The sequence below is a fragment of the Clarias gariepinus genome, chromosome 1 (genome assembly GCF_024256425.1).
Source record: "Clarias gariepinus isolate MV-2021 ecotype Netherlands chromosome 1, CGAR_prim_01v2, whole genome shotgun sequence".
NCBI classification, from domain to species: Eukaryota; Metazoa; Chordata; class Actinopteri; order Siluriformes; family Clariidae; genus Clarias; species Clarias gariepinus.
This window is the reverse complement of record NC_071100.1, coordinates 34,563,987-34,590,407: the sequence shown is the minus strand read 5'-3', so window position 1 is coordinate 34,590,407 and position 26,421 is coordinate 34,563,987. Positions and strand designations below refer to the sequence as shown.

General features: G+C 35.8%; 2 protein-coding genes across 3 annotated transcripts; both read left to right on the top strand.

Moving 5' to 3' along the window:
* Positions 1 to 999: 999 nt before the first annotated feature.
* On the top strand, positions 1,000 to 12,632 carry LOC128526125 (uncharacterized). 2 transcript variants are annotated; one of them, XM_053497750.1, is made up of 13 exons: positions 1,000 to 1,234; positions 5,381 to 5,470; positions 5,584 to 5,649; positions 5,986 to 6,054; positions 6,196 to 6,264; positions 6,401 to 6,469; positions 6,796 to 6,864; positions 7,199 to 7,267; positions 7,547 to 7,579; positions 8,746 to 8,838; positions 8,934 to 8,961; positions 9,170 to 9,246; positions 11,897 to 12,632. In XM_053497750.1, exons 1-13 carry the CDS (start codon positions 1,132 to 1,134, stop codon positions 11,902 to 11,904), a joined length of 843 nt encoding a protein of 280 aa, XP_053353725.1. In that variant the 5' UTR covers positions 1,000 to 1,131; the 3' UTR covers positions 11,905 to 12,632. The 2 variants fall into 2 exon arrangements, with proteins under 2 accessions (XP_053353725.1, XP_053353803.1); XM_053497828.1 differs by lacking the exons at positions 6,796 to 6,864; positions 7,199 to 7,267 and having other exon boundaries at positions 1,001 to 1,234.
* A 7,744-nt stretch (positions 12,633 to 20,376) lies between these two features.
* Positions 20,377 to 22,805, top strand: LOC128527579 (DNA damage-inducible transcript 4-like protein). The gene is made up of 3 exons (XM_053500031.1): positions 20,377 to 20,463; positions 20,781 to 20,915; positions 21,632 to 22,805. Exons 2-3 carry the CDS (start codon positions 20,825 to 20,827, stop codon positions 22,126 to 22,128), a joined length of 588 nt encoding a protein of 195 aa, XP_053356006.1. The 5' UTR covers positions 20,377 to 20,463; positions 20,781 to 20,824; the 3' UTR covers positions 22,129 to 22,805.
* The last annotated feature ends 3,616 nt before the right edge of the window (positions 22,806 to 26,421 follow it).

Genomic DNA, 26,421 nt, shown 5'->3' with positions numbered 1-26,421 from the left:
ATAGTAGATGCAGGAAGTAAGTAAGAAGTTTTTCACATCCTGTTTTGGATGAAGAAACCATTGGGAAAGCTTGAGTACATCCAGGTAGGTACTTAAAACAGAGCTGTGAGAGAAAAACTTGCTTCATCTACTGTCCTGTATCTCTACAGAGCACAGCGTTATATCTGACCTGTGGTACTTTTCCTGATAAGTGTTTGATTAGATAAAGCCAAGCTCTGAATTGCTCCAATTCACTTCAACCACACCCAGTCAATCTCCTGGACATGGAAACACAACACTGAACATTAGCTTGAAACCAAACTTGATATTTCAGGTTATATCTTTTAGGGGGAAAAAATCCACATGAAACATACTTCATATCAATAAACGTTTATGTAACTTTTCTGTGCATCTTTCCTTGCAACTGTGTGGACACACAGGGGGGGACACACCCTTGATGACGCACAAGTCTCCCCCACATGGATTTGGCAGAGAGTAAGAAAATTAAAGGAAACCCATAAAGGGAATTTGAAATCACGCACATGCATTAAGGAGTTCAGACGCTGCTCCAGACCCTTGGGACGTGAGGACTTTAACCAGCCTTGTTTCCTGTTACACCACCATGCCATTTGATTTTATAATAATCATTCTTAGACTATGTGATATAAAAGTTCTGGCCAATGGATTGCAGTGTATGGTATAATTTTTTTTTCATTCAAACTTTCTTTCAATTTTAGCTAGAAACCAGTTCCTAATTATTAAAAGTGTGCATCTATGATCCAGTTGTTCTGTCTGACACAAAGAACCAAGACTGAACACATACGAGACATTTCATTGTGTTTTCTGGTCGAGCCTGGCCACCATGTATTACTCCAAAACATTTGTTGAGGCTAGCCAGGAAGGAAACGCGAGCAGAAAGAAGTTTCTGTACATAGCACAAACACAAGCTCGGACACCGGGTTCCTGTTGAAAGAGTTCTCGCTCCGGCTCGTTCACGCCCCAACAACCCCACCTCTCATTCCAGCCCGCTAGTCCTCCACCCAGGTGGAAGCTGGTGTATTTCCTCAATTTAACCAAGGGAAGTGACAGAATAAGCAGCAGAGAGGCTTTATGTGAGACTCCCAGTGACGCTGGTTCTGCTGCACTTATTTGATGCTACAGTGTGAAACCATCATATTTAGTGCATCGTACAAAAGAAAAGACATCATGGCTGCCAGAGTCACTCTTCTCATCTTCTGGTATTGTCTCCTCCTAAGTAAGTACCATTTTTATTCATGTGGTTCAAATTATTGAGGTTCATTTTGAGACTAAATGTTTTTTCATAAGGATGAAATAATGAAACAGTGTATGAGGTCTGTATACAGTTAAATGCCAGTGGCAATGAATGGAAGGCCTTTTGTCTGAGTGAATACTTGCAGGAAAATGTAATTATTTTGATACATTCATTAGAATGTAATCAATAAGGATCAGGCTTTAAACCCAGATGGGTGATATGTGTATGTGTATTGTGTATGTGTATACCTCGACAAAGAATACTTTTAAGGAGTTGAGAGGATTAATGTGAAAAACATAGACTGCCCAAAATCTGTAGATGTTTGTTTATCTTGTGGCAGTTTAGGGTGGGAACTGGTTTTCTCTTGGGGTTAATCAGTGGGAACCAGACAGCCCTGATTCTCACAGGGGAGTGCAGCAATGGCCAGCATGTAAAAGCCACTCTTGGAAAAATGTACAACACAACCAGGAAATTGGTCAACACCCAGAGTTTGGAGAATGGCCAGGAAGTCTAAATAATGTTGTCTAATGTGTGCGTATAATATATACAGTATATATATATATATATATATATATATATATATATATATATATATATATATATATATATATATATATATATACATAGAGAGAGAGAGAGAGAGAGAGAGAGAGAGGGAGAAAATCCCATTTTCAGAAGGTAATTCTGCATCTAGCACCAAAAACAATTAACAATTAACGAGATAACTGGAATTGGGTTAAAAACTGTCCAACACAGTAATAAAACCTGTTGGAACAGTGCTGAACCTTCAACTTTGTGGTAGAAATGTGGTCAGAAAAAAAAACAATGCATACAGATTAGTTACACTTCTACTGACAGTAGAAATCATAGCTCTGTTTCGTAGCAAACGTAACTGTATTTCCATGTGCACAAAGTAAAAACACCTCACAGGACTGGAACTAAACAGATGTGAAAACCACTTGTTAGTGAGACTAATCATGAATTTTTTTAAATTAAATTTGCTATTTTAATTTCTTCCATAATGGCACAGGCATATTCCTGGTTTTAGATTGGGGGCATGACGAATCATTTTCACACATGAATTTGCCACCACACTGTGCACCATCATGGAGTTTACACGTTCTTTCCATGCTTGGTGGGTTTTCTTGGGGTACTCTGGTTTCCTCTCACAGTCCAAAAACATGCAGATTAGGCTAATTGGCGTTCCCAAATGTCCAGTGTGTACCCCACCTCATGACCTAAGTCTCCTGGGATAGGCTTCAGACCCCCACGACCCTGTATAGAGGATTAAGCGGTATAGGCGATGACTGTGCACCATAATCTAAAGCACCATAATGTAAATTGTGAAGCTAAAGGAGGTCAATAGAAACTGTGAAAGTCACTTTAGGTTTCATTAATTGCTAAAGCAGTATTTTGTTCTTAAATTGGTATAATCGGTTTAGCCGTTGAACTGAATTGTGGGCATTTATGGGTAAATGTAACCATTCCAAAATTTTGACACTGACATCATTGTTTCTCCTTATAATTTATTTATTTATTTACTAAATTTTTTTTTTTTTAGATTACTTAGTTAATTCTGATTCATTCTGACTCTCCCAGACAGACAGATTCAGGCATCAGCTTTCAGACTGGAGAGTATAAATCAAGCAGTTAGAAATCACTTTGGGCCAGACAATAAGTGCACAGAAGAAGAATGTATCATGGCCAGGAAGCACTGACAGGAACCTCCTAGGGGACTCTAGGGAGTGAAGCAGGGTTACACAGGATGCAGCTTTTCACAGGTCTGCTCAAATATGAAGAGGATGTCTGCGCTAGAGAATGAGGGAACGCTGCTGTTTCAGGCATCCTATGTCATCCAATCTGCCAGGTCAAAGGCTTAAACAGGTTAAAGTTATGTCAAAAAGTTAACACATGAAAGTTTCCCATCAGATGTCCGAGTCAATTCTCAGGCCGATAAGTCATTTTAAAGGTACAAGTGTTTAACTGTATTGTATTGATAGCTATTAAGAATTTACAGTCTCAGTTGTAATGGCAGATGATTGTGAATTGCACATGACACCTTGTTTGGATCCTGTATTTTAAAAATAATTACATTAATAAACATAAACAAATAAAATTATGCTAAATGTAAGACCAGTAAATATATATTTTAAAGATGCCAATTAAATACCGTACATGATGGATTAAACAGTTTAATACTTCTTTCTCTGACTGACTTTAACAACAGCAACAACGACACTAGGTAAGTGTCACTATAACTGAGCGATACAGTTTCACCAGAGCGTTCAGCTTTACCTTTATAACATGTTTCAAGGTGTTCAAGTAAATTAGAAATGTGTATTTTCCTTTACTGCTGTAGATATTAGTTGGTTGTATGCTTGAAAATACAATTAACAATAGGTGTCATGTAATATTCATTTATAAAGAAACAATTTGGATTATGTTCAGGTCGGCAGCCCAAATAAAAAAAGATACCACTCCCATGACCTGAGCATTCTATTATCAATTAATAAATAAAAATAAATCAATCACCAAATCAATCAATTAATCAATTAATCAATCAATCAATCAATCAATCACATTGACAATTATTACCTGATTGCTTAAATGTTATTATCAGCAAATTTTCAGTTTATATAACTTATGAAACCGTTTCTAAAATAAATAAATAAATAAATAAGTAAATAAATAAATAAATGAAAAATCCTGTGAAAGTATTTTATATTCATCAGTTTGTTCCCTTTGACTGAGGAACTTCAGTGCATACTAATCCATAGTGAATCATGAAATATATATTACCAAATACTTAATAACAGTGCAGTAACATACATTTTAACAACCAGCCACCAACAATTAAAAACTAATTAGATAAAAGAACTCACCAATGCTGTTTATTTGATCCTTCAAATGATCCTTCATCCTTCTTTCCTTCTATTCAACAGCATGTCCTTTTATTTTTAGATTGAATTTTAGATATCGATTTACTTGGACATTCAAACACAGCAGTCTCCAGATTCTAAATTTCACTTCTGAATTTTACCTCAAACTCCTGGGTCCCTATTTATGAAAATTATTAGTGCAAAGAGATGCTTTGAATTGTGGGCATTTACCAAAAATCATCTTTATTAAAAGTTAAAGATAAGATCATAGTAAAGATAAAAGTTATTTATGAAGCATCTTAACTATTAGAAGTAATGGGGAGGCTTAGAAGTTTTTTAAGCAGAATAGACAATGGTGGAAAGACTAAGACGAAGTACTTGCTCAACCAACCGCGCCACTTACATGGACAGGCCAACAATCACAGTAAAGAGCAGAGCCATTTTTCTCCAGATAATTTTAAATAGATTAGGTAGAAAAATTGGCAGCATGGTAAACAAACTAATAAAAAAATAATAATAAAGCAAATAAATATATGTATGTGATTAGGGTAAAATAGGCAACGGGCCTGTTACTGCAAAGAAAGTAATTATATCAGATATATCTTATATAATTAATACGTAGTTATTGCTTTGTAGTGCTGTGTGCTTCGAGCTTTAACATATCCACATCCAGCCCAATATGAGCCACACAACCTGTTCTAATATACACAAAACAAGCACCAGGACTGGCACCCAGTAACCAACCCACTATTAGAACTGGACAGATAAACACTACAGAGAAACACAGCAACAGCAGGCAGCAAAGGAGTGTGTGTGTGTGTGAGTTTTTCCCTCACTCCCAATCAGCCCTGCCTCCTCAATGAGATAAGAGTTTATTTCCTCCTTAAAATTGGTCTGAGTTTGATCCTAAATCATCTGTGAGCTGAGGCTCCTAGCTAGAAGTGTTAAAGTAAAATTAGGTGCTCTCCCAGAGGATTCTTAAAGGCTTTATCAGTATGGCCCATGACACCATTACCTTAAATTGAACTACGTTTGTAAGAATCAAAAGGTTTGTAAGTAATGCAATAATTATTAAACATTTATTAAATAATTCAAACAGATATATCATGTCCATGTATTTGAAAAGGCAAATCAACACACACCTATAATTTACATTGTGGCTGACATGAGTTATAAAATGTTAATGTGCAACCAGAAACTGTATAAATTCTTGATGCTCTCTATAATAAGGACATTCTTTTTCATTCAGCAACATCTGCTCAAAATAATACAAAACTGGCTTCCGGAAATGATACTGCCTCCAATCAAACAATGCAGTCTAATAACACTACTGCAGCAGGTGAGTCTCACTATAACTGAGCTGTGCAGTTTCAACATGCATTCATACAGTGTTATCCTAGATTACAATTATACAGAGAACAATGTGTATTATGATTTTTTATGGTCCCTTAGGTAAAACATCTCAAAGCACTGAGCAAGAGAACCAAACGAGCCCTCCCCAAAGCACCAACAGCCTGAGTAAAAACAGTGTTTCACACTCTTCACATTTTCATCAAAAAAAATTTTTTATAGAATGCCTTACCATTGATTAAAAAAAATGCCGCTTTTGCATATTAATTGGGTTTAACTGGGTTATATGAGCAACACTTGAAACAGCACTATTTATATGTGTCTAAACATTTGTAGCATATATACAGTACATATGCCTTTCTACCTGTCAGTTATGTCCAGGTCTTTGCAGTACACTATACTGTAACCTAAATGTCTTGGTAATAAAAAGTCACAATGTAAAGTGCACTGGGATAATTAAAAAATAATAATAATAATGTGTTTCGTGACTGTTTTATTATTCAGGTACGGTTTCAGAAAATGCATCTTTTAAAACTGAAGCATCTACAGACAAGACAACAGTTGGAAACTCAAGTGAGAAATCTTTAGCCACTTATCAATATGCACATAACGAACAACCATGTGTCATACTGTATATTAATGCTGCACCAGTGTTTTCTGGTGTCTTTGACAGCATATTGGTTATTGTATTTTGTACACTGTTTAATCATTCAGGTACGGCTTCAGATCCTACACCTACTCCAGCTGGAGCAATTACAGCTAACACAACTGCTGGAAACTCTAGTAAGAAAACTTTAGCCACTTATCAATATGCACAAAATGAATAACCATATGTCATATATTAATGCTGCACCAGTGTTTTCTGGTGTCTTTGGCAGCATATTGGTTATTCTATTTGGTCCACTGTTTAATCATTCAGGTACGGACTCAGGAATCACACCTAGTAAAGCTGAAACAACTACAGCTAACACAACTTCTGGAAACTCTAGTAAGAAATCTTTAGCCACTTATCAATGAGGAACAACCATATGTCATATACAGTATTAATGCTGCACCAGTGTTTTGTTGTATCTTTGACAGCATATTGATTGTTGTGTTTAGTAAACTGTTTAATCATTCAGGTCAGGCTTCAAGAAATACATTGTTCATAAATGAATCAAAGAACAATAAAAATGCTGCTTAGAAATCTTTAGCCACTTATTAATATGCACAAAATGAATAACCATATGTCATATATTAATGCTGCACCAGTGTTTTCTGGTGTCTTTGGCAGCATATTGGTTATTTTATTTGGTCCACTGTTTACTCATTCAGGTACGGACTCAGGAATCACACCTAGTAAAGCTGAAACAACTACAGCTACCACAACTTCTGGAAAATCTAGTAAGAAATCTTTAGCCACTCATCAATATGCACATATTGAACAACCATATGTCATATACAGTATTAATGCCTCACCAGTGTTTTGTTGTATCTTTGACAGCATATTGATTGTTGTGTTTAGTAAACTGTTTAATCATTCAGGTCAGGCTTCAAGAAATACATTGTTCATAAATGAATCAAAGAACAATAAAAACGCTGCTTAGAAATCTTTAGCCACTTATTAATATGCACAAAATGAATAACCATATGTCATATATTAATGCTGCACCAGTGTTTTCTGGTGTCTTTGGCAGCATATTGGTTATTTTATTTGGTCCACTGTTTACTCATTCAGGTACGGACTCAGGAATCACACCTAGTAAAGCCGAAACAACTACAGCTAACACAACTTCTGGAAACTCTAGTAAGAAATCTTTAGCCACTTATCAATGTCATATACAGTATTAATGCTGCATTTGTGTTTTGTTGTATCTTTGACAGTATATTGATTGTTGTGTTTAGTAAACTGTTTAATCATTCAGGTCAGACTTCAAGAAATACATTGTTCATAAATGAATTAAAGAACAATAGAAACGCTGCTAAGAAATTTTTAGCCACTTATCAATATGCACATAATGAATAACAATAAATCATATGTTAATGCTGCCATGAGCAGAAATGAGAGTAATTGTTTTTTCCATAGATCCTCAGGCTGGTGCATTAGCTTCAAGTATTGGTAAGTGTGTATGTCAGTCAGTTTATAGTTCATATTATATCACAGAAATACTTTGAATATATTTTTTTTCCAAATTTGAAAAGTTACGATGTGTCAGACATTGTTAAATATTTGTGATATTAAAAATGTACAGTTGTTATCAATCATGTGTGTGTGTGTGTGTGTGTGTGTGTGTGCGTGCGTGCGTGCGTGCGTGCGTGTGTGTGTGTAGAATGGGTAATTTTGTGTTTAGATCTCCAAAAAGCCGCAGATGCTGAAAAAAAGCATCACACTATGATGTCACTCAATATAATGGCACACAGAAAGTAATCAACAACTTTTTCAGCATAAGTTTAAGGCGTCGTTACGGCTGGCCCTTTTGAAATATCAAAAATCCTTACTGTATCAAATTCCATTGGGTGCATTTTGCAAACAACCTAAAATAACTGACTTCCTGTTGAGTAGAGCCAATGCAATGTGAAAGTTGTTCAGCTCAATGAGCTCTAAATTTGCACCATGTTTCGAATGCACACATGTTTCGAATAATGGCAGCAGATTCCAACCATGAGTTTTTGAGCATGTTAAGAGCCCATGATGGTTTTGGGAAAAAAATCACAAGAACAACAAGAGGGCCCTCACACATTTTAATGGCATAGGACTGATGTCATAGTGTTTGGGCCATAATATTTAATTGAAATATATTTTAAATCAAATAATTTTTGCTTTGTAAATTAAGTGATGTATTTATACAGTATCTAGTGTTATTTGACTGTAAGCATATAGCCAGGTGGTTTAGGACAGGAGAAACCTGTCTGTCTAATATATTTCCAACTGCTGGTCAAAATATTCACTCTCTATGGGATTATAGTCTGGGAAATTTGCAGGACAGTCATTGTGTCATAAAATCCCATCTGACTTGTCCAAGAACTTACACACAGACTTGACCCTCTGCATCTGAAAAATTTCATACTGGGATGAGGGAGTGTCAGTAGTGCGCTCTGTATAAATTGTCCAACAAATAACAATTAATTTGTCCACTTCTTATAATTCGATATAACAAATACAGTGTAATAAATTACAGTTTTTGGTTAATATAGATATGTTTTTTTATCTCAAGGGCATATGCCAGATGAGGAAATGTGGATGTGATGTGCAGATTCCTGTAAACACATTATGTTATATTTCAGATAAGAGATATTTTTGGCTTTTCTTGCTTTTGGGGGCTGTCGTGGGACTGCTTATTTACATGAAGCTCAAGTGTTTTAAGGTTCAGCATCCAGGTATGTATTAAAAACAATTTTTATTCTATACGTACAATCTGGATTTCTTTATTTGGACCAATCTAAGATTGTTCTTCATTTTGGTTTCGCCATAGTTGAGACCATGGACCATGGAACAGAGAAGTGAGTATGTCGGGTCTGAAAGAAATTCTTCTAGTTTGAGTGCATCAGAAGTACTTGCTTTGAAAATTTCTTGCTGTTATGGAGGATTCCAGCTGTGTTAAGCCACTTGAATAGACAATTTCGACACATATGTTATATTGTAAAATAGTTTCCCGGGGGTCCTGATTGTTTTTTGTTATTTCTTCTATGGTTGCTGCTGTAATCTCAGTGCTTCGTTCCAAAGGACAGAAAGTAACAAAGATGGGGTCATGCTTTTGGGAGTCAAATCAGGAGGCGAGGAGAATGGTATGTTAACTACCTTATATGATTGTTAATCTTATATGATTCTTTCTTGCAGCTATGGAATGGTATTCTAACATTTATCTTCACCAAATTGTGAATAGTAAATACAATAAAAAATTTTACCCTACTATTCCATGCCATGATTTATCTGCAAGAATACATTTACAGCATATCTAGGGCGACTTACGTTTTTATCTCATTATACATCTGTGCAGTTGAGGGTTAAGGGCCTTGTTCAAGGGCCCAACAAGGACAACATGGTGATTGTGGGGTTTGAACCTGGAACCTTCTGTAGTCTGTAGCCTTAACCTTACACCTTTACAGCTGACCCTCTTGTTAATATTAATGTTGTGTAGAATGCAATACCTTTGGCTTTTATGTTGGTTCGCACTATAATTTAAACGTTGCTCATGTCCTACTCTAACTATCCTAACATTCTTCACAGACTTCTTTCCATTTTATACTATCCAAAAACATGGAGAAAAAAAACAGGGGCATCAGTTTAGCAAGATTTTCAAAGTCTAACGTCTAAGATTACCAACTATCGTAAAAATAATAATAATAATAATAATAATAATAATAATAATTTCTTTATGCATTAATTGAATGCAAAAAGTGTAATCCTTAATGATGACATTCTTTACTGGTGTGAAATTAGGTTTGCATCAAAAGTTAAGTCAAAAGTTAATCCAATACTGTACTGTTTTTAACATTGTTTTCAAAATTTAGAATGACTTATTCGTTTAAAATGATAACATGATGTTAGAATAACATTGAATAAATAACCTGAACACAATATTGCAAATACAAACTTAAAGCAAAGATCCCCAGGCTGGTGAATATTATATTTATATACATTTTTTACATTACATTATTACAATATATACATTTATTTATAGCATGTATGCCACTTTATGTCTATTTGCCCAACATCCGGCTGCATAAACCTTCATAGTCAAGCATCAGCTTCCCACACACCATATGTGTATCGTATGTCACCTGTACACAATGCACTCGTATAGCTCTTAAGTGCAGTGTGATCGCCTGTTTAATTTTCTCTCAAACATAGTGTGTCATGCAAGTGGCTCCCAAAAGCAGTGTTACAATAGCAGCAGCAAGAGGCAACAGAGAAGTATTGATTTAAAAGTGAAACAAAAGGTTACTAAACAACACATTCATGATTTGAGTTGCAAAATAAAGACATTATATCAATAAATATTCTTCTAAAGTCATATTTGCAAAATTGTATTGGGGTCATTAATTTTATTATCATCCCAACCCCAAAACAGGCAATGTTGGTCCACCGTCATTTCACCAAAGTTAAAACATCCTAAAGCCAACGGTGTCCCAACGTCTGGAACGTCTGGCAGATTAACATTGCATTTTGACAAACAAAAATTCCTTTCAGGAACTCAAACCTAACATAAAGTCAAAAACAAGTCGTAGTTAAAAATAATTCCTGTTCAGTTTAAGGTGAAACGGAAGAATGTGATTTAAATTACTCCTTTCTTCTGGCCACATCCTACCCTGCCTTGCCATTATCTGGTCCAACATGTCAAGCGGCTCAGAGGAAGCCTGAGCTTTTTATAACTTATTGTTTCTGGTGTGGAACAGAGTGAGGGAAGGTGTTTCCTGCTGTTGATCTCTCCACCTCTCTCCCCTTCAAACCAATGCAAGATGATAGATAACTTTCTCAGTCAGGTACAATCTATTCTGGATAAAAATGATTGTGCAGTGCTGTAAAAAAGTCACAGAACCCCCAAGAGCCCTGCTTTGGGGTGTTGTTTTTTTTTAACTCGTCTTGAACTTGTCATGAGGGAATTTGACATGATTTGTATCATTTAAATGTTTACACATAGCACTTCCTGCATTTAGGGCTGTGTTGGGTTTGATTATACATATGACGTAAAAAGGCAGTTTCTTTTAAATCAGTGATTGTGACTCTGGAAAAAGAAATGGAGTCAACATTTGACAGCCTATATGCCCTAGGAACTCAAGGGACTCAAGGACAATAATTGCTGTTTTTATTGCCACAGTACGTGATAAACAGCATATTGTTGGAGTAATGAATAGCCACACAATTCTGATATAGTAAATGTCAGAAATAGTGCAATTACTAGGGGCTGTGTGGTGACTCGGAATATCAAATTTGTGTGGTGACTCAGAACATTAAATGTGCCAGACAGTGATTAGTTGGCGCTGGTTCACTGCGTAATCACAAGGCAGTTGTCAGCTTTGATCTGCCTGCCTGTGACTTTCCAAATACAGTTTGAAACATCAGACACTCATCAGGGGTATCAGATGAAATCAACTTTACATTCATATTTCCTCTAACGTCTTAGCATACGATTAGTAACTAAAGATGTGTGATTATAATGCTTTATTAACTTATTACTCTTTAAGTATTGTGTCCTGCAGAGACGAGCATTTACTTACATACAAGTATATTGTGTAAGAGCTCTATTTCTGATACTGTGCTCATATTGGCCCCTGACTATTTAAAGTAACATAGTGACCTCTAGTGGAGGGGAAAGAACTTTCTTGTTGAAATGTTTCAAACTAAATAATACCCTAGCACAGAGAATACATTCATACACTGTCATTTAGAAGTTTATGTGAATTAATTATCCTTTTACTTTTGGTGCATTTGCAGCAAAATAAGCAGACAGGTGAAGTAACAGACGCCAAACTGTCGAAGGATTAAAATGACAAACTTCAGTGGCCTTCCATTAGATTAAAAATGAAATGAAATGAAATGTTTTACACCAAATGTATGTCTATGGATACTGTTGGTAAATATAATAGATTTCAACAATGACTACTGAATAAATAATGTTTTTTAATGTTATTGAGATGCTGGAAATTTACTTCTGTACATAAAGTTCTATATATACAGGTGCCAGTTTGTAATACATTTTCATTAAACAAAAAGAAAGGTCATTTGAAAGCTGAAGAAATTTTTATTATCAAATATGTTACTGTAAAACTATTTACAAAATGTTAAGAGAAAAACTATTTCTTGTACATCGAAGAAAAGTGTTACTCTGTTTTTATCCTCACTCCATAGAGAACAATAAATGAATTCTTGTTTTATCACTTTTATCACTATTTCTTCTATTCATGATAACAAGTATTCTCTGCATTCCCAAATAACAATGTCTACAGCGTTATAATATTATAATCTGTTACAGTGTTACAATTATTTCTTCTACAATCTGTTTTAAAAAGTAGCATTTTTTTCACAAAGTACTTGTAAATATAAACTTACACCTTACACCCACACTTTTACTCTTCTGTTTTAATAATAGAAATGTTCTTAAGCTTTGTGCATTGTGTTTTGTGTGTGTATTTTTATTCAATTGGAGTTCAATAAATAGAATTTGTGCCAAGCATGACTTATTTCATTTACAAAATTATATAACAGCAGTCAGACCACAGACTATATGAATATACACAAAATATTCCTAAAAAAATAGTGGCAGCATTCATACAACCTCAGGTGGGATCATATGGTCATTTTCAGACCTGGCACCTGGCGTCTTAATGTTATGTCAATAGATTTACATGGCCAAAATTGCACACATTGAGAGTTGAATTACATCCAGGCTTAGCCTTTTCTGGGAACTTATCCAGATTATTAAAATGCACTGTATAGTTTGCATGCATGTTTTGTTTAGTTTTTGTTCATTGATGCAATTATAAAATTATAAAAAGTGTTCAAAAATGTGATTAAAGTAAAGTAAATGCAAAGTAATTGAAATAAAAAAGACTATATAACTAGATGATTAATATACCAATAGAACAGTCTGTGTGTGTGTGTGTGTGTGTGTGTGTGTGTGTGTGTGTGTGTGTGTGTGTGTGTGTGTGTGTGCGTGTGTGTGTGTGTGTGGCGACTGTGTAGGACAACTTTCACACACAAACACTAACAGAATCACTGCTTTCTGACGGAGAGAGAGAGAGATTGTATAAAATAGATCTCACTGATGACACTTGTTTTTGCATTACACGCAGGCACACACACATGGTCATAATGTTATAATACACAGTACATGCGCACGGATGTTGATTATACGAGTGACGCACACATACTGAGACTGAGTATGGGAGACGATTACCAATAGTCCCGCAGCGTGCAAAAAAAGAAGAACCATTGGCTCAGACACTCGGCAGACAAAGGGTATGCGTAATTGTATATCAAGACCTCGCTCGTTTATTAAGTTTAAATTGATTTTAAAAAATTTGCTCGTCTTGCAAAACACTTGCAGACCAAGTTACTTGCAATCCAAGATTCCACTGTATATTGCTAAAGCTATTATTTATCTGAATTAATAGAGTAATATGAGGGTTTGTGTTTACAGTTTTTTTACAGACGCTAGGACACATTTCTCAATACTTAGGTCACTTTTGCAAAACTCTTCACACAATTCTCCTAACTGACATTCAGCTGGGCAAAGCAGGTAATTTCACATTCAAAATGCACTACAACTACCAAAACACTTTATTCAGGTCTCAAATAAACTTATTCTTCCAGAACACTAGCAAAGGTTGACAGCCGACAAACACACTTTGTCACCCACAAAACAATGACCTAAAAAACACTAACAACATGTACAGTAGCATTAGACAGTGTTTTCTTGTGTAAAACAAGGACACATCTCTGTTATAATTGCAATGTATATTGTTTATATCTGCAATATATGTTACTGGAATGAATCAGACATTATGCAGAATTCGTCAATATTTTATGTTGTTTGTTTATTTATTTATTTATTTATTTATTGCACTAAGTAATACCAAAATTCTTTCCCTTCCCCCTGTGTAAGGTAACCGTTGAGTCCTAAGCAGAAATGCAAAAACAATTACACAAAAGTCTTTTTACTTCTGAAATGTGCAACTGAGTCAAATGCCCTTGCAGAATACAAGTTACCTGTTGGTTTGCCGGAAAACTCTAACAATAGATGCCACTGTAGAGCGTTGCAGATTTGGCTGCACTCTCTGACCAGCCTCTTTCATTGGGAGACCATGATTTACTACATGATCAATTACAGTATCTCTGATCTCATCTGAGACTACAGCTCTTGATCTTCCTCTTATTCTTCTTCCACCATGCATACGTATTCCTTGCCCCCTCCTAGCCACTCTTCTTCCTCTTTCAGCCACTTCTCTATTTCTGGCTGGGTCCATATTTACATCACAATACAAACCTATTCAGCAGTTGTCTCCGTTTGTAATGAAATTGAAAGAGTAACACCTGTGTAGATGTTCATCTACAATGAGAATCAGCTGTGGCTGGTTAAACTGCATTTTTAGATTTAAATATGTTTCAATAAAATATTGCAGTTGAATTTTGCTGTCTTATTCAGTTTTGCATTATGTTATTGTTTTGGACAAAAGTTTAAACAGTATGTAAGCACATGCAAAGTGTCTTGTACGTACAAAGATTTTTGGCAGTTGTTGTGTCTAAGTGAGAAAAGAATTCATGAAATTTGAGAGATGTAGTCATTGAATGCATTTTGTGCCAAAACAATGATAATTGATCCTCAGTTTAGCCCACATAGACTTCTGTTGTGCTCACTGTGTGAAGAGTTTTGCAAAAGTGACCTAGGTATCGAGAAATGTGTCCTAGCTTCTGTAAAAAACTGTAATTAACCCTTTAAACAATAATTACTAATCATTACTATTATTTATGTTTCAAAAATTTCTCTCAAATGGTTTTCTTGTATTTACAGTCAAAAACAATCAGTGAATTGATTTTTATCATGACACACTGTGTTTAGATCAAACAAACAGCGATACTGGAGTTAATACTGCTGTTTGCTTACACAAGAAGAATAGGTTTAAGTTAAAGGTCAGTAACGTGTATAACTGACACACGTCTCTGTTACTTCTTATACTTTTGAACAGCACTTTGATCTTTAGTTACATGTTAATACCTAGCCAACAGGCCTGGATACCACTGTGTGTGTGTGTGTGTGTGTGTGTGTGTGTGTGTGTGTGTGTGTGTGTGTGTGTGTGTGTACAGTAATGCCTCTGAACTCTGTCCACAGTGCATTACAGAATTTCAGTGATGTACAGTAGGTGTGTAAAGTGTAAGTGCTGGTGTATAGTAAATAAAGTCTGGATACCAGACTCTTTGCTTAATTAAAAAAAAAGTATAATACTGGCAGAAGAAGACAGGTAAGTATTAACCACAGGTTTGTATAAACAGATATGTCAACTCACAGCCAGGCAAGAGACCATAAGAGGAAAACAATGACTGGTCTGTGTAGCCCTGTGGTACAGCCTGGTGCTGAAAGATAGTATATTCCACATACAAGCCAATAAATATTGTACTGTATATTCTAAATTCCTTTAAATTCATTTAAAATATTTTATAAATAAATGGTTTATAAATAAAAGGATACAATTACACCTATTGGCCTTTCGGTGAAAGATCTCACTGTCCTATTCTTATTTAATGTTCTTTTTATCAGTGGGGGAGGTACATCAAACAGACAGAATAACATCCAATATATTAACAAAATAATGATGATATTAACAGTTGATATAAGTTAATAACCCTAAAATCTTCCTCTAAATCTTTCCACTAATATCTTTCGTCTCATGAAGCTTCCTGCAAGATCCGGGCCACTCGAATACACAGAACCCTTGAGCTATAGAGATTTTACCTGGAACCATTTGCACTTCTACTGTAATAAGAGCTACAGATCAGATCAGATGAATAACTAAACAAGTTCAGGGTCAGCCAAAACAAGATCCCAGATTTGGGCTGTCCCTGTTGCTGATAATCACTAACAGCTGTGCTGAGTTGTCACTACCAAAAACTGGCTCTTGTTTCCTCAACTGTGAAGGCAGTTCAGCAAATTTGCATCATCGTACAGTATAATCTAATATGTGTGAACGTTTTTGAATACCGTGTTATTAAGTATTACCGAGTACTTTTAAAGTTGTTTATTTAGTTTTATCGGACAAGTGTTTAGCAAAACAACAGCTGTAATTTTATAGGTGTAACTTAAGCACTGCCCTGGACAGAAAGAAATTGGAAAGATAGAACAAACTTGATTGATATAGGCAAAGACTAGACTAAAAAAAAAGTAGAACCATTCATTGTATATTTCATTCTGGTTTGAATGTGAATTCCAAGATGTTGTTAATACTAATAACAGATAATAATAAACATGCCTTTCAATCTATTTGATATGGAAACACTCAAGAGCTTTCTACGAAAACTGGAGTGGCAACATTGGATGGAAGCTGGTGAGTCATTTCATTCACTGATGGAGGAAAAACAACCAGAAAACAAAACACTCCATTCTGCAGAAGCAGCAATCGCTGACCAAATGAGGATGAGAATGAAAACACTCAAACAGGCTCAACCAACCTCACTGGTCTTCTCATCATCATGTCACTGCACTAAACCTAATTACCATAAGCCTAAGTGAAGGAGCAAGTAAAAACCATACACAAACACTGGAATAGTGATACAAACTCTTGTTCACATATGGTTTGTTATTGTAAAAGGTATGTGATTGATAACTGGCTAGCTTTCTATTTGTTGTACAAATAACTTTCAAGAAATAATTTGTCAGTGTAAGATCCAAAATAATACCCAAAATAAGGAATACAAAAATTACTGAAGAAAATATTGTTCGTCATCCAATTCATATGCACAAGACTGACTTTTCAGCACTAAAATGTAACACTTTTTTTTTTTTTTTTGCTTAACCTGGTTATTCTTTTAAAGAATTAAAACCACACTAGACACTTTATTCTCATTTTGATCTAAACTGAACAGCTCATGAAAGGCTGTGGCTCAAAGCTTTAATGGCCACATTAAAGCCATAATACATACAGCAAATAAATCTAAAACCCATAAATCATGCAGCTTTTTTTTAATTATTATTATTCTTAACCAAGACAGAATGTTCATTTTTTTTTCCATTGCATATCCTTATTTACTCATGTGAAACTCATGTGTTCTTATGTACATTTTGAAAATTTTGAGCACTCATAATATAAAAGGCAAATGGCCCTTAAAGTTCTCAGACATGCCCTGATATAGTATTTTAAAGCATGCCTTGTGTGTCTTCCTCTCTATTTTCATTCAGAAAGGTCAGCTGTGTTGCTTGTGTACTTTTTGGAGATGCTTCATGGAGGGAAATACGTGTGACCCTGTTTTCTTACCAGGATCTTGTTCTTTCATGTGACCTGTGGGATTCCATTACCCTTGGCTCTACACATGTGTGTGTGTGTGTGTGTGTGTGTGTGTGTGTGTGTGTGTGTGTGTGTGTGTGTGTATGCGTGTGTGAGTGTCAGTGTGTGTGTGTGTATGCGTGTGTGAGTGTGAGTGTGTCCTCGTGTGTGTGTGCGTCAGAGATATTAAGCTGACAGGGTCATATTGCATGGAGAAAACAGGCATTGACAGCAGGGTATAATGAGCTTGTTTTGCTCTGTGCAGTTACTAAACACCTCCTGTAACTTCTGAGTTGGATGAGAATACCTGTATCAGCAATGTGCTGTATATGCAGTTCCAACAATTTGTTGTTTTACCTGTTGGCTACATCTCAAATGTCCTTATTCTGAGGTTTTGACCAGTAAACAACTGTCAGTCACCGAGAGCCACTGTCTGAGAAACTAATTCATTCACTGTTAAACATTGGCTGTTTTTCTGACAAACATGAATTGTATACAATGAGGTTTAATATTACATACAGTGCAGCATTTATGACATTTTTGTGAACACCCTTTAAAGAAATACTACATAATTCTTTTAATTCTTCAAGAATATATTGTTAATATTAAATATTTTAATTCTTACAGCTGCTAGATTTAAAATTAACCCTTCCTGGTTATGAAAAAAAAAAAGAAAGCTATTACAAGCTACTCATAGAAGAATATCATAACATTGGGTGCGGATTAGTCTCAGTGCCAAAAAATACACGTTTAACAAGTCTTGTTTGGAAGGTCTTGTTGAATACACTGTGCACTATGTAGTATGCCTAAATAGGTAAGAAAGCCAAGGATATAAATAATCTGTTAGGTTAATACGACACAAGAACCAGTCACAGTTACTGTGTATTTGTAGGAGATTTTTCTTCTTCACCTATCAACAAGAGTTTCTTTTAGCTACTGTCAGCTGGTTACCTCTTACAGTGACTGCCCAATTCAGCAGGAGACTGCCCCTGAATTGGCCATGATGTAACCGCTTTTCTGAGGTGTAATATACAGCACACAGACATTTAAAGTCTTAAAATACAGCATCGAAGTCAGACAATCTGACTGCTATCTCTTTAGGTATGACATCTTCACAACTGTGGAGTTAAAACGTAAATTCCACAAAAAGGATAAAAATGGGTGATCATGGTTTCCTGGCTTCCCACTAAATTAAAGGACAAATAAATTACTTACATGTGTATTACTCTTTCTTTCACCTGTGGATATATTTTATAAATTTTATACATTTTACATTTTATATATTTTTATTTTACATTTTATTTTATTGTAATTGTTTATGTTTATATTTGTAGATTTTATATTTTTTATTTTAGTGCAATTTTTTGTCTTCTATTATTGCATGGAAATATTTATTTCTATCTTCTTATTTTATCTCATATTTCCTTTTTTTAAGATCACAAACAGTCATTTAAGCATTTCCCTGCATATCGTACCGTGAATGATTGTGTACATGACAAATGAAATTTGAATTTGAATTTGTTTTGTGAACTTTTACTGTGTAATTGGACTTGCTGGATCACAAAGTCTTGTTCTTCAAGTTAGGTCAGTGCTGTCTGGACACTTCTGATGCAATACTGACCTTTATCATTATTTTATTTATTTATTTATTTTTTGGATTGTCTAGGCAAGTAACAGCACCTGAGGCACTTCATATCATACTGTACTTTATTGTCCCTAAACTCCCTAGACAATTTTTTCCAATATTGAATAGGAGTGATGACTATATTTTTTGAAAGTCAGTACTAGTGAGAACTTTTCTTTAGTACAAAGAGGTTAAATATGTGAACAAGGTAATTGTTTTATCATAAAATTACATATTAATGTTATAAGTACATTTATGCTTGTTCACAAATTAGACTTTACAATAACTCTGCTCTGTGTCAGGAGAGGGATCTTCATCTATGACATCACTATAAATAAGCTCATATACATTCTGTCTTTATTGCATTGATATGGTCATTTAAATAAAAAAAAAATTCTTCTATTAATAGCTAAACGTTCTGGTAAAAAAAAAATTATTACTATTTGAACTTGCTGGTGCACCTTGTGTACAGGTTTGTTCCCACCTGTATATACAATAATGATACACGTGTACGTAGAAACAGTGTATGCGTATTATTTGACATTTTTACCTCATTAATGCACCTTAAGTTGTAAACAGTTGTTTCCACCATTTCCTTTCTGCGATTCTTGCTTGTTGCTTACTTGTTGTATGATAGATATACCGACAGACAGACAGACAGACAGATAGATAGATAGATAGATAGATAGATAGATAGATAGATAGATAGATAGATAGATAGATAGATAGATAGATAGATATAAGAAGCATATAAATAAAGCATAAAAATCATGAGTTTTATGAAATGAAGTTAATTGCAGTGCAACCTTGATGTGCAACCTGACACCTGTATGATACAATTTACCTTTGGGATTAATAAAGTAATCTATCTATCAATCTATCTATCAAACAAACCAACCCAACAAACAACTGAACTGCATGGGTGGAAGTGATCATATTATGCTTATCAGATTACTTCGTATGATCATATATAATAATCCCCTTTCCAGATTTCAGATTTCAGTCAGTGGGAAAAAGAAAACTGGCCTCAAAACATTTTTAGTTCAGGATCTGTTTTGCATTAGAAGCCACTGGGAGGAATGATGACCTACTGGAGGTATAGCAACACGGACCGCCGTGCAGCCATTGGCCAGGGGGCGTGGACACTAGCCAATCAGATCACGCGACTCGGGCACGCGCCGCTTGCTCCTTGCTTGGCCTAACTGCGGTTGGAATGTAATACTGTGTTCTGATTGGTGGACGCCGTGTGGTCGTTGTCCGCAGAAGCCTATAAATACTGGTAGAGTGTTTCTCGGGCTTTCATTCAGTATGAATGATTAGGGTGCTTTTGGGAGTGTGTGAAGTGACTCAAGTATTTATGTGAAGACATTTCTGACTAATATATTTTAATTTATTTTATAACGGTAAGTGCTTGCACCTTCTTTATGTTTTTATCTGTCCTTCCCTTTCACAGGTACCTGTAGACAGCTTTATTTGCCTCTGGGCTAGGACTAAAACTTTTTTTCTCGAAGTTTCCTCTTGTTGCTATGTCAACGGTTGAGAGATAAAAAAGACCAAATTAGTACTTTAAGTTACTTTGTAAAATTATTTGGTATATGCTTTTTTAATTGTATCTAGAATTATATTTAGCAAAATGTTTGCATTTAGGGAAGGGTAGATTATTTATTTATTTATTTGAAGTGGATATTTAGTTGTTAAAATGTATTTTATTATTTTTCAGCACCATATTATAAGGCCAAGAAACTAATCCAAAGGCTTTGCACAATGGTTGCAACAAGCACACAGAAGAACAAAAGCTCTGAATTCATCTCGGATTTTGTTGACAAAGGATACGACCGGGAATGCATCGACAACGGTAAATTGATATAACGTTATTCATTTCACATTTGTCCGTTTGCATGAGAACTGTAAGCTGTAGATCAGGTGCTGGCTGTTGTGCATGTTTACTGCGCTGTGGATGAGGAGCTGAGGCCAGAGGCTGTCCGCGGTGACGTCATTAATCAGCTGAAGTCACCCTGTTCAGGCAGCAGCAGCCCAGATCCACTGTGAGCTTGAGTGTAAATCACCGTGACACAAATGTCAGCTCTCATAGCAGTGTGACGAGGCTAAGCATTATACACGTACATCATAAAGCTCCTTTACATTACGTTGCTACTCTCTCTGTCTGGGAAGAAAGAGCAGCCTAAGCTCCCTAGCATATAAAATCCATTCCTATCACAAATGGTTACTAAAGGTTAATTGGTGTTAGTTTTACTATTGGTTATCTGGTGTTAGTTATCTTTCTTACTTGTATTATGAAGGACATGATGTCTGATGTGACATCTAATCACTAAAGGTTTGGTATTGCTTAAAAGAAAGTTACACATTTTAGTAGTGAAGACAGAATGCCCCAGCCTTGTTTTCTCATTGCTAAGATTTAACATGAAATTACTTTTTTTTTTTTTTTTTTTTTTCCCTGTCATACCATAGCTGCAAACCATTTTAATGGTTAATGGTGTTTTCATATCATTTGCAGTGACTTGAAAATCTTCTGCCTTGGAATTTCATGTATTTCTTTTATCCATTGTGTAGAACTGGACTTTTGGGAGCGCTGCCTGGCTGAGCCGTATCTGAGTGCCGAAGCTTGTGAGGAATGGGCGTGCCAACAGCTGGTGCGGCTGCTTGAGGGCTGCTTGGCGCGTGCAAAGACCAGCACTCTACATTGCACAAAAGTATTACTGCCCGTGACACTGACCCGGCGGGTGGCACGGGACGTTTTGAGGCTTGCGGCCAGTGAACCCTGTGGGTTACGTGGCTGCGTGCTGGATGTGCGTCTCGAGCTGGAGGAGCAGCATAAACAGCGACGATGTGCGAAGCTCGAACGCTTGGTTTGTGATGCCCGCATGGTGCCCACCTTTGAGCTGACGCTGGTCTTCAAACAAGACGGAAGCAGCTGGATGAACTTCAGGGACTTTCTGCGTATTGGGACGTGCTTTTCGCGTCGCACACTCAAGCTCGGCCCTGGGTTTCGGCTCGTTAAAAAGAAGCTCTACTCGTCAGCGGCTGGTACCGTAGTCGAGGAGTGCTGAGCCACTGGGCTTGGGTTTAATGGTACCAGAGCACTTCAGGATGTAAATGTACAGGGCTGCCTTTTGAACAGCTCTTTTTTTTTCTGCACTTTTTATACTATAATGTGAACTAGTTCTGTAGATTCACTGTATGTTTGGTTTTGGGGGAGGTGGATTAACACAGTGAGCCATTCAATATGTTGAGTTTAATGTACTTTGTTATAGGATGCTGTGCCCATACTTGTGCTGTCTGTGTTATTCAGATTTCCTACTTCTATTTCCTAGTGCACAAATGTTTGTGCCATTAATTCATGTGAATTCTCACTAGGATGTAACAAATACCTTACTAAATATTAAAGGGACTTGCACAGCTTCATATCAAGTGTGTGGGTGAGGGGTGTGTTTCTGAAAGTATTGTGCTTTCTGCAGTGCGTGCTTGTAAAAACATGCTGCTGAAGACATTAAAGATCAATTTAAGTGTAATGTTTTCAATGTCCTAAAATTGTTTAAAAAGAATTTTTGGCTTTTCTATGAAACTTACTGGGCAAGCTGTTGGTGCTTGACTGGGTATCCCCTATGTTCTGTCTTTGTCCATCACTATTGCAGTGCTGTTCTGATAACTGGATGTATTTTTAAGAGGTTCCTGTTACAGGAAGTGGAATTTCTTGTCTATTTGACAATAAACTATTTTGAATAGATCACATGGTTTTCTTAATTTCTAGTGTTGACCTACTTTGCTACCAGAACTGCTGATCTGTTTCGAAACAGTGGCCTTGAGTAATAAAACAAATGTTGCAGTCAGTTGCATGTTTATCTTCAACATTATCACCTTACTGATAAAAATATTCATGCTGATAAATGCTTTTTATGCTGCTGATGGGTGAAATATTTTTGCCTATTTTTTAGCACAAAGTTATGAGAAATTAATGCAGTAGTAGCTCCTGTAGAAACTGTTCTAACTATAGAAAGTCATCACATACATGAATACATAAATCAACAAGGAAGCAAAAATGGGAAGTATTTTTATGTACCGTTTTTCTTGAGTTAAGAATGTTTTATACTTGATCTATTTAGTTCTCATGTTTTTCTAGAAGGATATGAAAATTGAGGGTACTGAGAGTAAAAAAAATATAATCCAGGAGAAGGAAAAATGTACAGAAATAACCTGTAAATGCCAAAGCACACTTATGCAATCCTGCTCCGCTTTAGGATTGCATTTTGATATAACAGCAGCCAAATAATGGAAAATGTATTTTACTTATGAATTGCAATATTTTAATAGTTCTACTTGACTATAAATTACAGCAAATGCTCAAATTGACAATGATTCTGTAATTTTGTTTTAAAATGCCTTTAGAAAAATAAATCAGCAATTGTCTGCTTAATTGCATTTGGGATCTGTTGCATAAGTTGATGACCAAAAAACTGCAAATAGCAGCAGAGCAGGCCATCAATAACACATTTTCACTATTTAATCACATATTTACATTTCCTTTGTCTATTCACGTGGTAGACAGATGCTTTCATGCAAAGTGACTTAAAAGTGTAGCAAAAAAACATTCCAGGCATTTGCACATAAATGAGGGGTGATGGTCCATTCTTTTTAAAGAGTCCTCTGGGTTTAAAATCCTGTGGGGGGAGATAAAGTAGTCTTACACTGGGGACACAATAGTCAACAGCCAACAAGAAGCAAGTTGCAATAATCAAGTGGCTCTCTGGTGAGAAATGAATGAATTCTATTGAGGGTTTACAGGTGACACATGCATGATTGAATAAGACAGGTGCAGACAACTGAATTTTCCACCAATCTACCTAAGAACAAGTGCTGAGGATAAATGTAGGAGGACAAAAAAGCCACAATGTGAATACTCACAAGAGTACAAGGAATGCAGAATTTTACATAGACAGTAGTGGCCTAACGTATTTAGACAAAAGTGAAATCAAGATAATAACAATAATTTGTATACAACAATCAACATTTAGTATAAGTCCTTTACTGTATATTTAAAAAACCTGTTGAGTGAAAAAGATGCCTGCAGTAGTCTGGTGTCACTTTCTAAATTCATATCTGTTGGATTGCTTCTCAGAAGTTCACAGTTCATGTGAAAATTCACTAGTTTTACCCTTGTTGTGCAGAGGTGGACACCCCGGCTCCTGCCACATATCCATCTATTAACTAAACCAGTTGATTACGCTAGATAGACTTGGCAATAATACAATAAGTTGTATTGAGACGTTTGGCCTGCACTGGACTCTCTTTTCCATCAATATGGGTTGTCCAGCTAGTAGGTGGATTGTCGACTCTAAATTAAATTATATGTACAGTGCCCTGTGATGGACTGTCGACACAGGGTTTTCCAGCCTTGCACCCAGCAAAAGGCTCTGGATAATAAATATAACAAGAATTTTACATTTGCATTTACCCCAGTGAGTAGATTCCCTTATCGAGACCGACTTTCTATACCTATACAGGTATACACACCTTATGCACTCACATGGAGGGATGATTTATCAATATTTTTACAAGTTGTCTTAGAGCCAATGATTTATTTTTCAACCAGTATGGTAAGATTCTTTTTTAAACAGTAGTAATATGTCTCTTTTTTGTCCTGCAATATTTGCCTCTATGTACGTCACTGCTTAAAGGTCTCCAGCTGTTACAGAATGGACTATGAACTTTGAGCTTGTGAAAGTGTGTCAGTTCTTCTGGTCTGGAATGAAAAAATGTGATTGTTTATTTCCTGTCTAATCACATAAAACAACATTTGCGCAAGTAGTTTTTTTAAATGGCGAATGCATTCTCTAAACCTACAGTAGGAGATTCTGCAATTCACCTTTAATAGGAAGTCTGGTATCTGTGATATCGTTATAGGAATGAAAACTGATTGACAAACATATGTGCTGACCTTGACATTTGTGTGTGTGTGTGTGTGTGTGTGTGTGTGTGTGTGTGTGTGTGTGTGTGTGTGTGATTGTGGGTATGTGTGGACCAAATGTCCCCATACTACCTGTAATACATGAAAACATATGCAAAGACCTCTGACTTTTGTCTTATGTTTTTTCATTCAGAAGTATTAATTAATGACCCCACAAAGACAGTAAAACATGCTTGTGTGTTTGTGTGTATGTGTGTGTGCTCTCAGCAGCTGTTGTCAAACTGCTCCGCTGTAATACATAGCTGCTGATTTAGCATTATGCCTGCCAAACTATGCAGCACTTTCACAGAGGTGGAAGGACATCACCCCTTCCTCGCTTTCACACACGACAAGTTCTATGAAAGTCATGTTGATAGGTCTCTGAACGAAAGTAATCTAATCTAACAAAACAACACTATCATTCTTGAGCAGCTTACTGCTGCTCTGGAGATACACAATGATGAGTAATGAAGAGAATATGAAGTAAATGTCCAGTTTATTTCATTTTTCTCTAATTAATATTAAAATAGCAAATTGTGGAAAAAATGATATACTGTATACCATTTTTTGTCTCTGTCCTGTCATTAAATATGCAAAACATACAGCACACTACTTATGCATAACCGTCATCAGAAGTGCACAATGCCTGAGGCAATCACTTCAAATCTCATCACCAGTGCTTTAATGCATAAATACATTCTTGTAAGGAACATGCTGTTCATCAATATATTGCCCCATGAATACACTTCCTTACAGGCTGTACTGTCCTTGTAAAGTAGCAAGATGTTCGGGACAGATTTCTTGGCGTCTCCAGTGTATACATGCATCTCTAGGAGTTTAAGATCGATCCTTGGTCATGACTGTTTAATGGAGGTCATTTATGACGTTGAATTCATTGGAATTTAGTCTTGGTTTATAATATCTCTAAATATGACAGTATACAGCAAAACCTCCAGTGTTAAATTGATGTACAGATACAGTGGTATAGTGTTTCTATAGTTTCAGGTAGAAAGAAACACAAAATCTGTAACACTGTTTATTTCTACCGTGTACCTAGTTGGCCACAGAGAACCCGAACAAACCGTGATGTTCCTGTTCATTACTGATTCTTCAATCAGTAACTGGTTTCTTGGTGGAAGCATCTGGTTTCCCCTATAAAACCTTAATTGTGTAATATTTAATTCAGTTTATTTTGAACATTTAAAGAAAATATATAAGCGATATTGTGTATGTAAATGACCGTTTCCGCATTACAGATAGACTTTTTAAATGGTAAAATCCTGTTAAAGTGGTAAAGTGTTTGTTGCTTCTTTTGACCTTCTCACTCGATGGCATCCTGTTCACTGTCTGTTTAGGAATTAAACTATGAATCATTCTGTCCTGGGATGAACTGAATCCT

Coding starts and splice junctions, on each gene's coding strand:
- LOC128527579 (XM_053500031.1), top strand. CDS start 20,825: ATGGTTGCAACAAGCACACAGAAGAACAAAAGCTCTGAATTCATCTCG. Junction 20,916..21,631: donor CCGGGAATGCATCGACAACG/GTAAATTGATAT, acceptor TCCATTGTGTAG/AACTGGACTTTTGGGAGCGC.
- LOC128526125 (XM_053497750.1), top strand. CDS start 1,132: ATGCTACAGTGTGAAACCATCATATTTAGTGCATCGTACAAAAGAAAA. Junction 5,650..5,985: donor CCAAAGCACCAACAGCCTGA/GTAAAAACAGTG, acceptor TTTATTATTCAG/GTACGGTTTCAGAAAATGCA. Junction 7,268..7,546: donor CACAACTTCTGGAAACTCTA/GTAAGAAATCTT, acceptor TTTTTTCCATAG/ATCCTCAGGCTGGTGCATTA.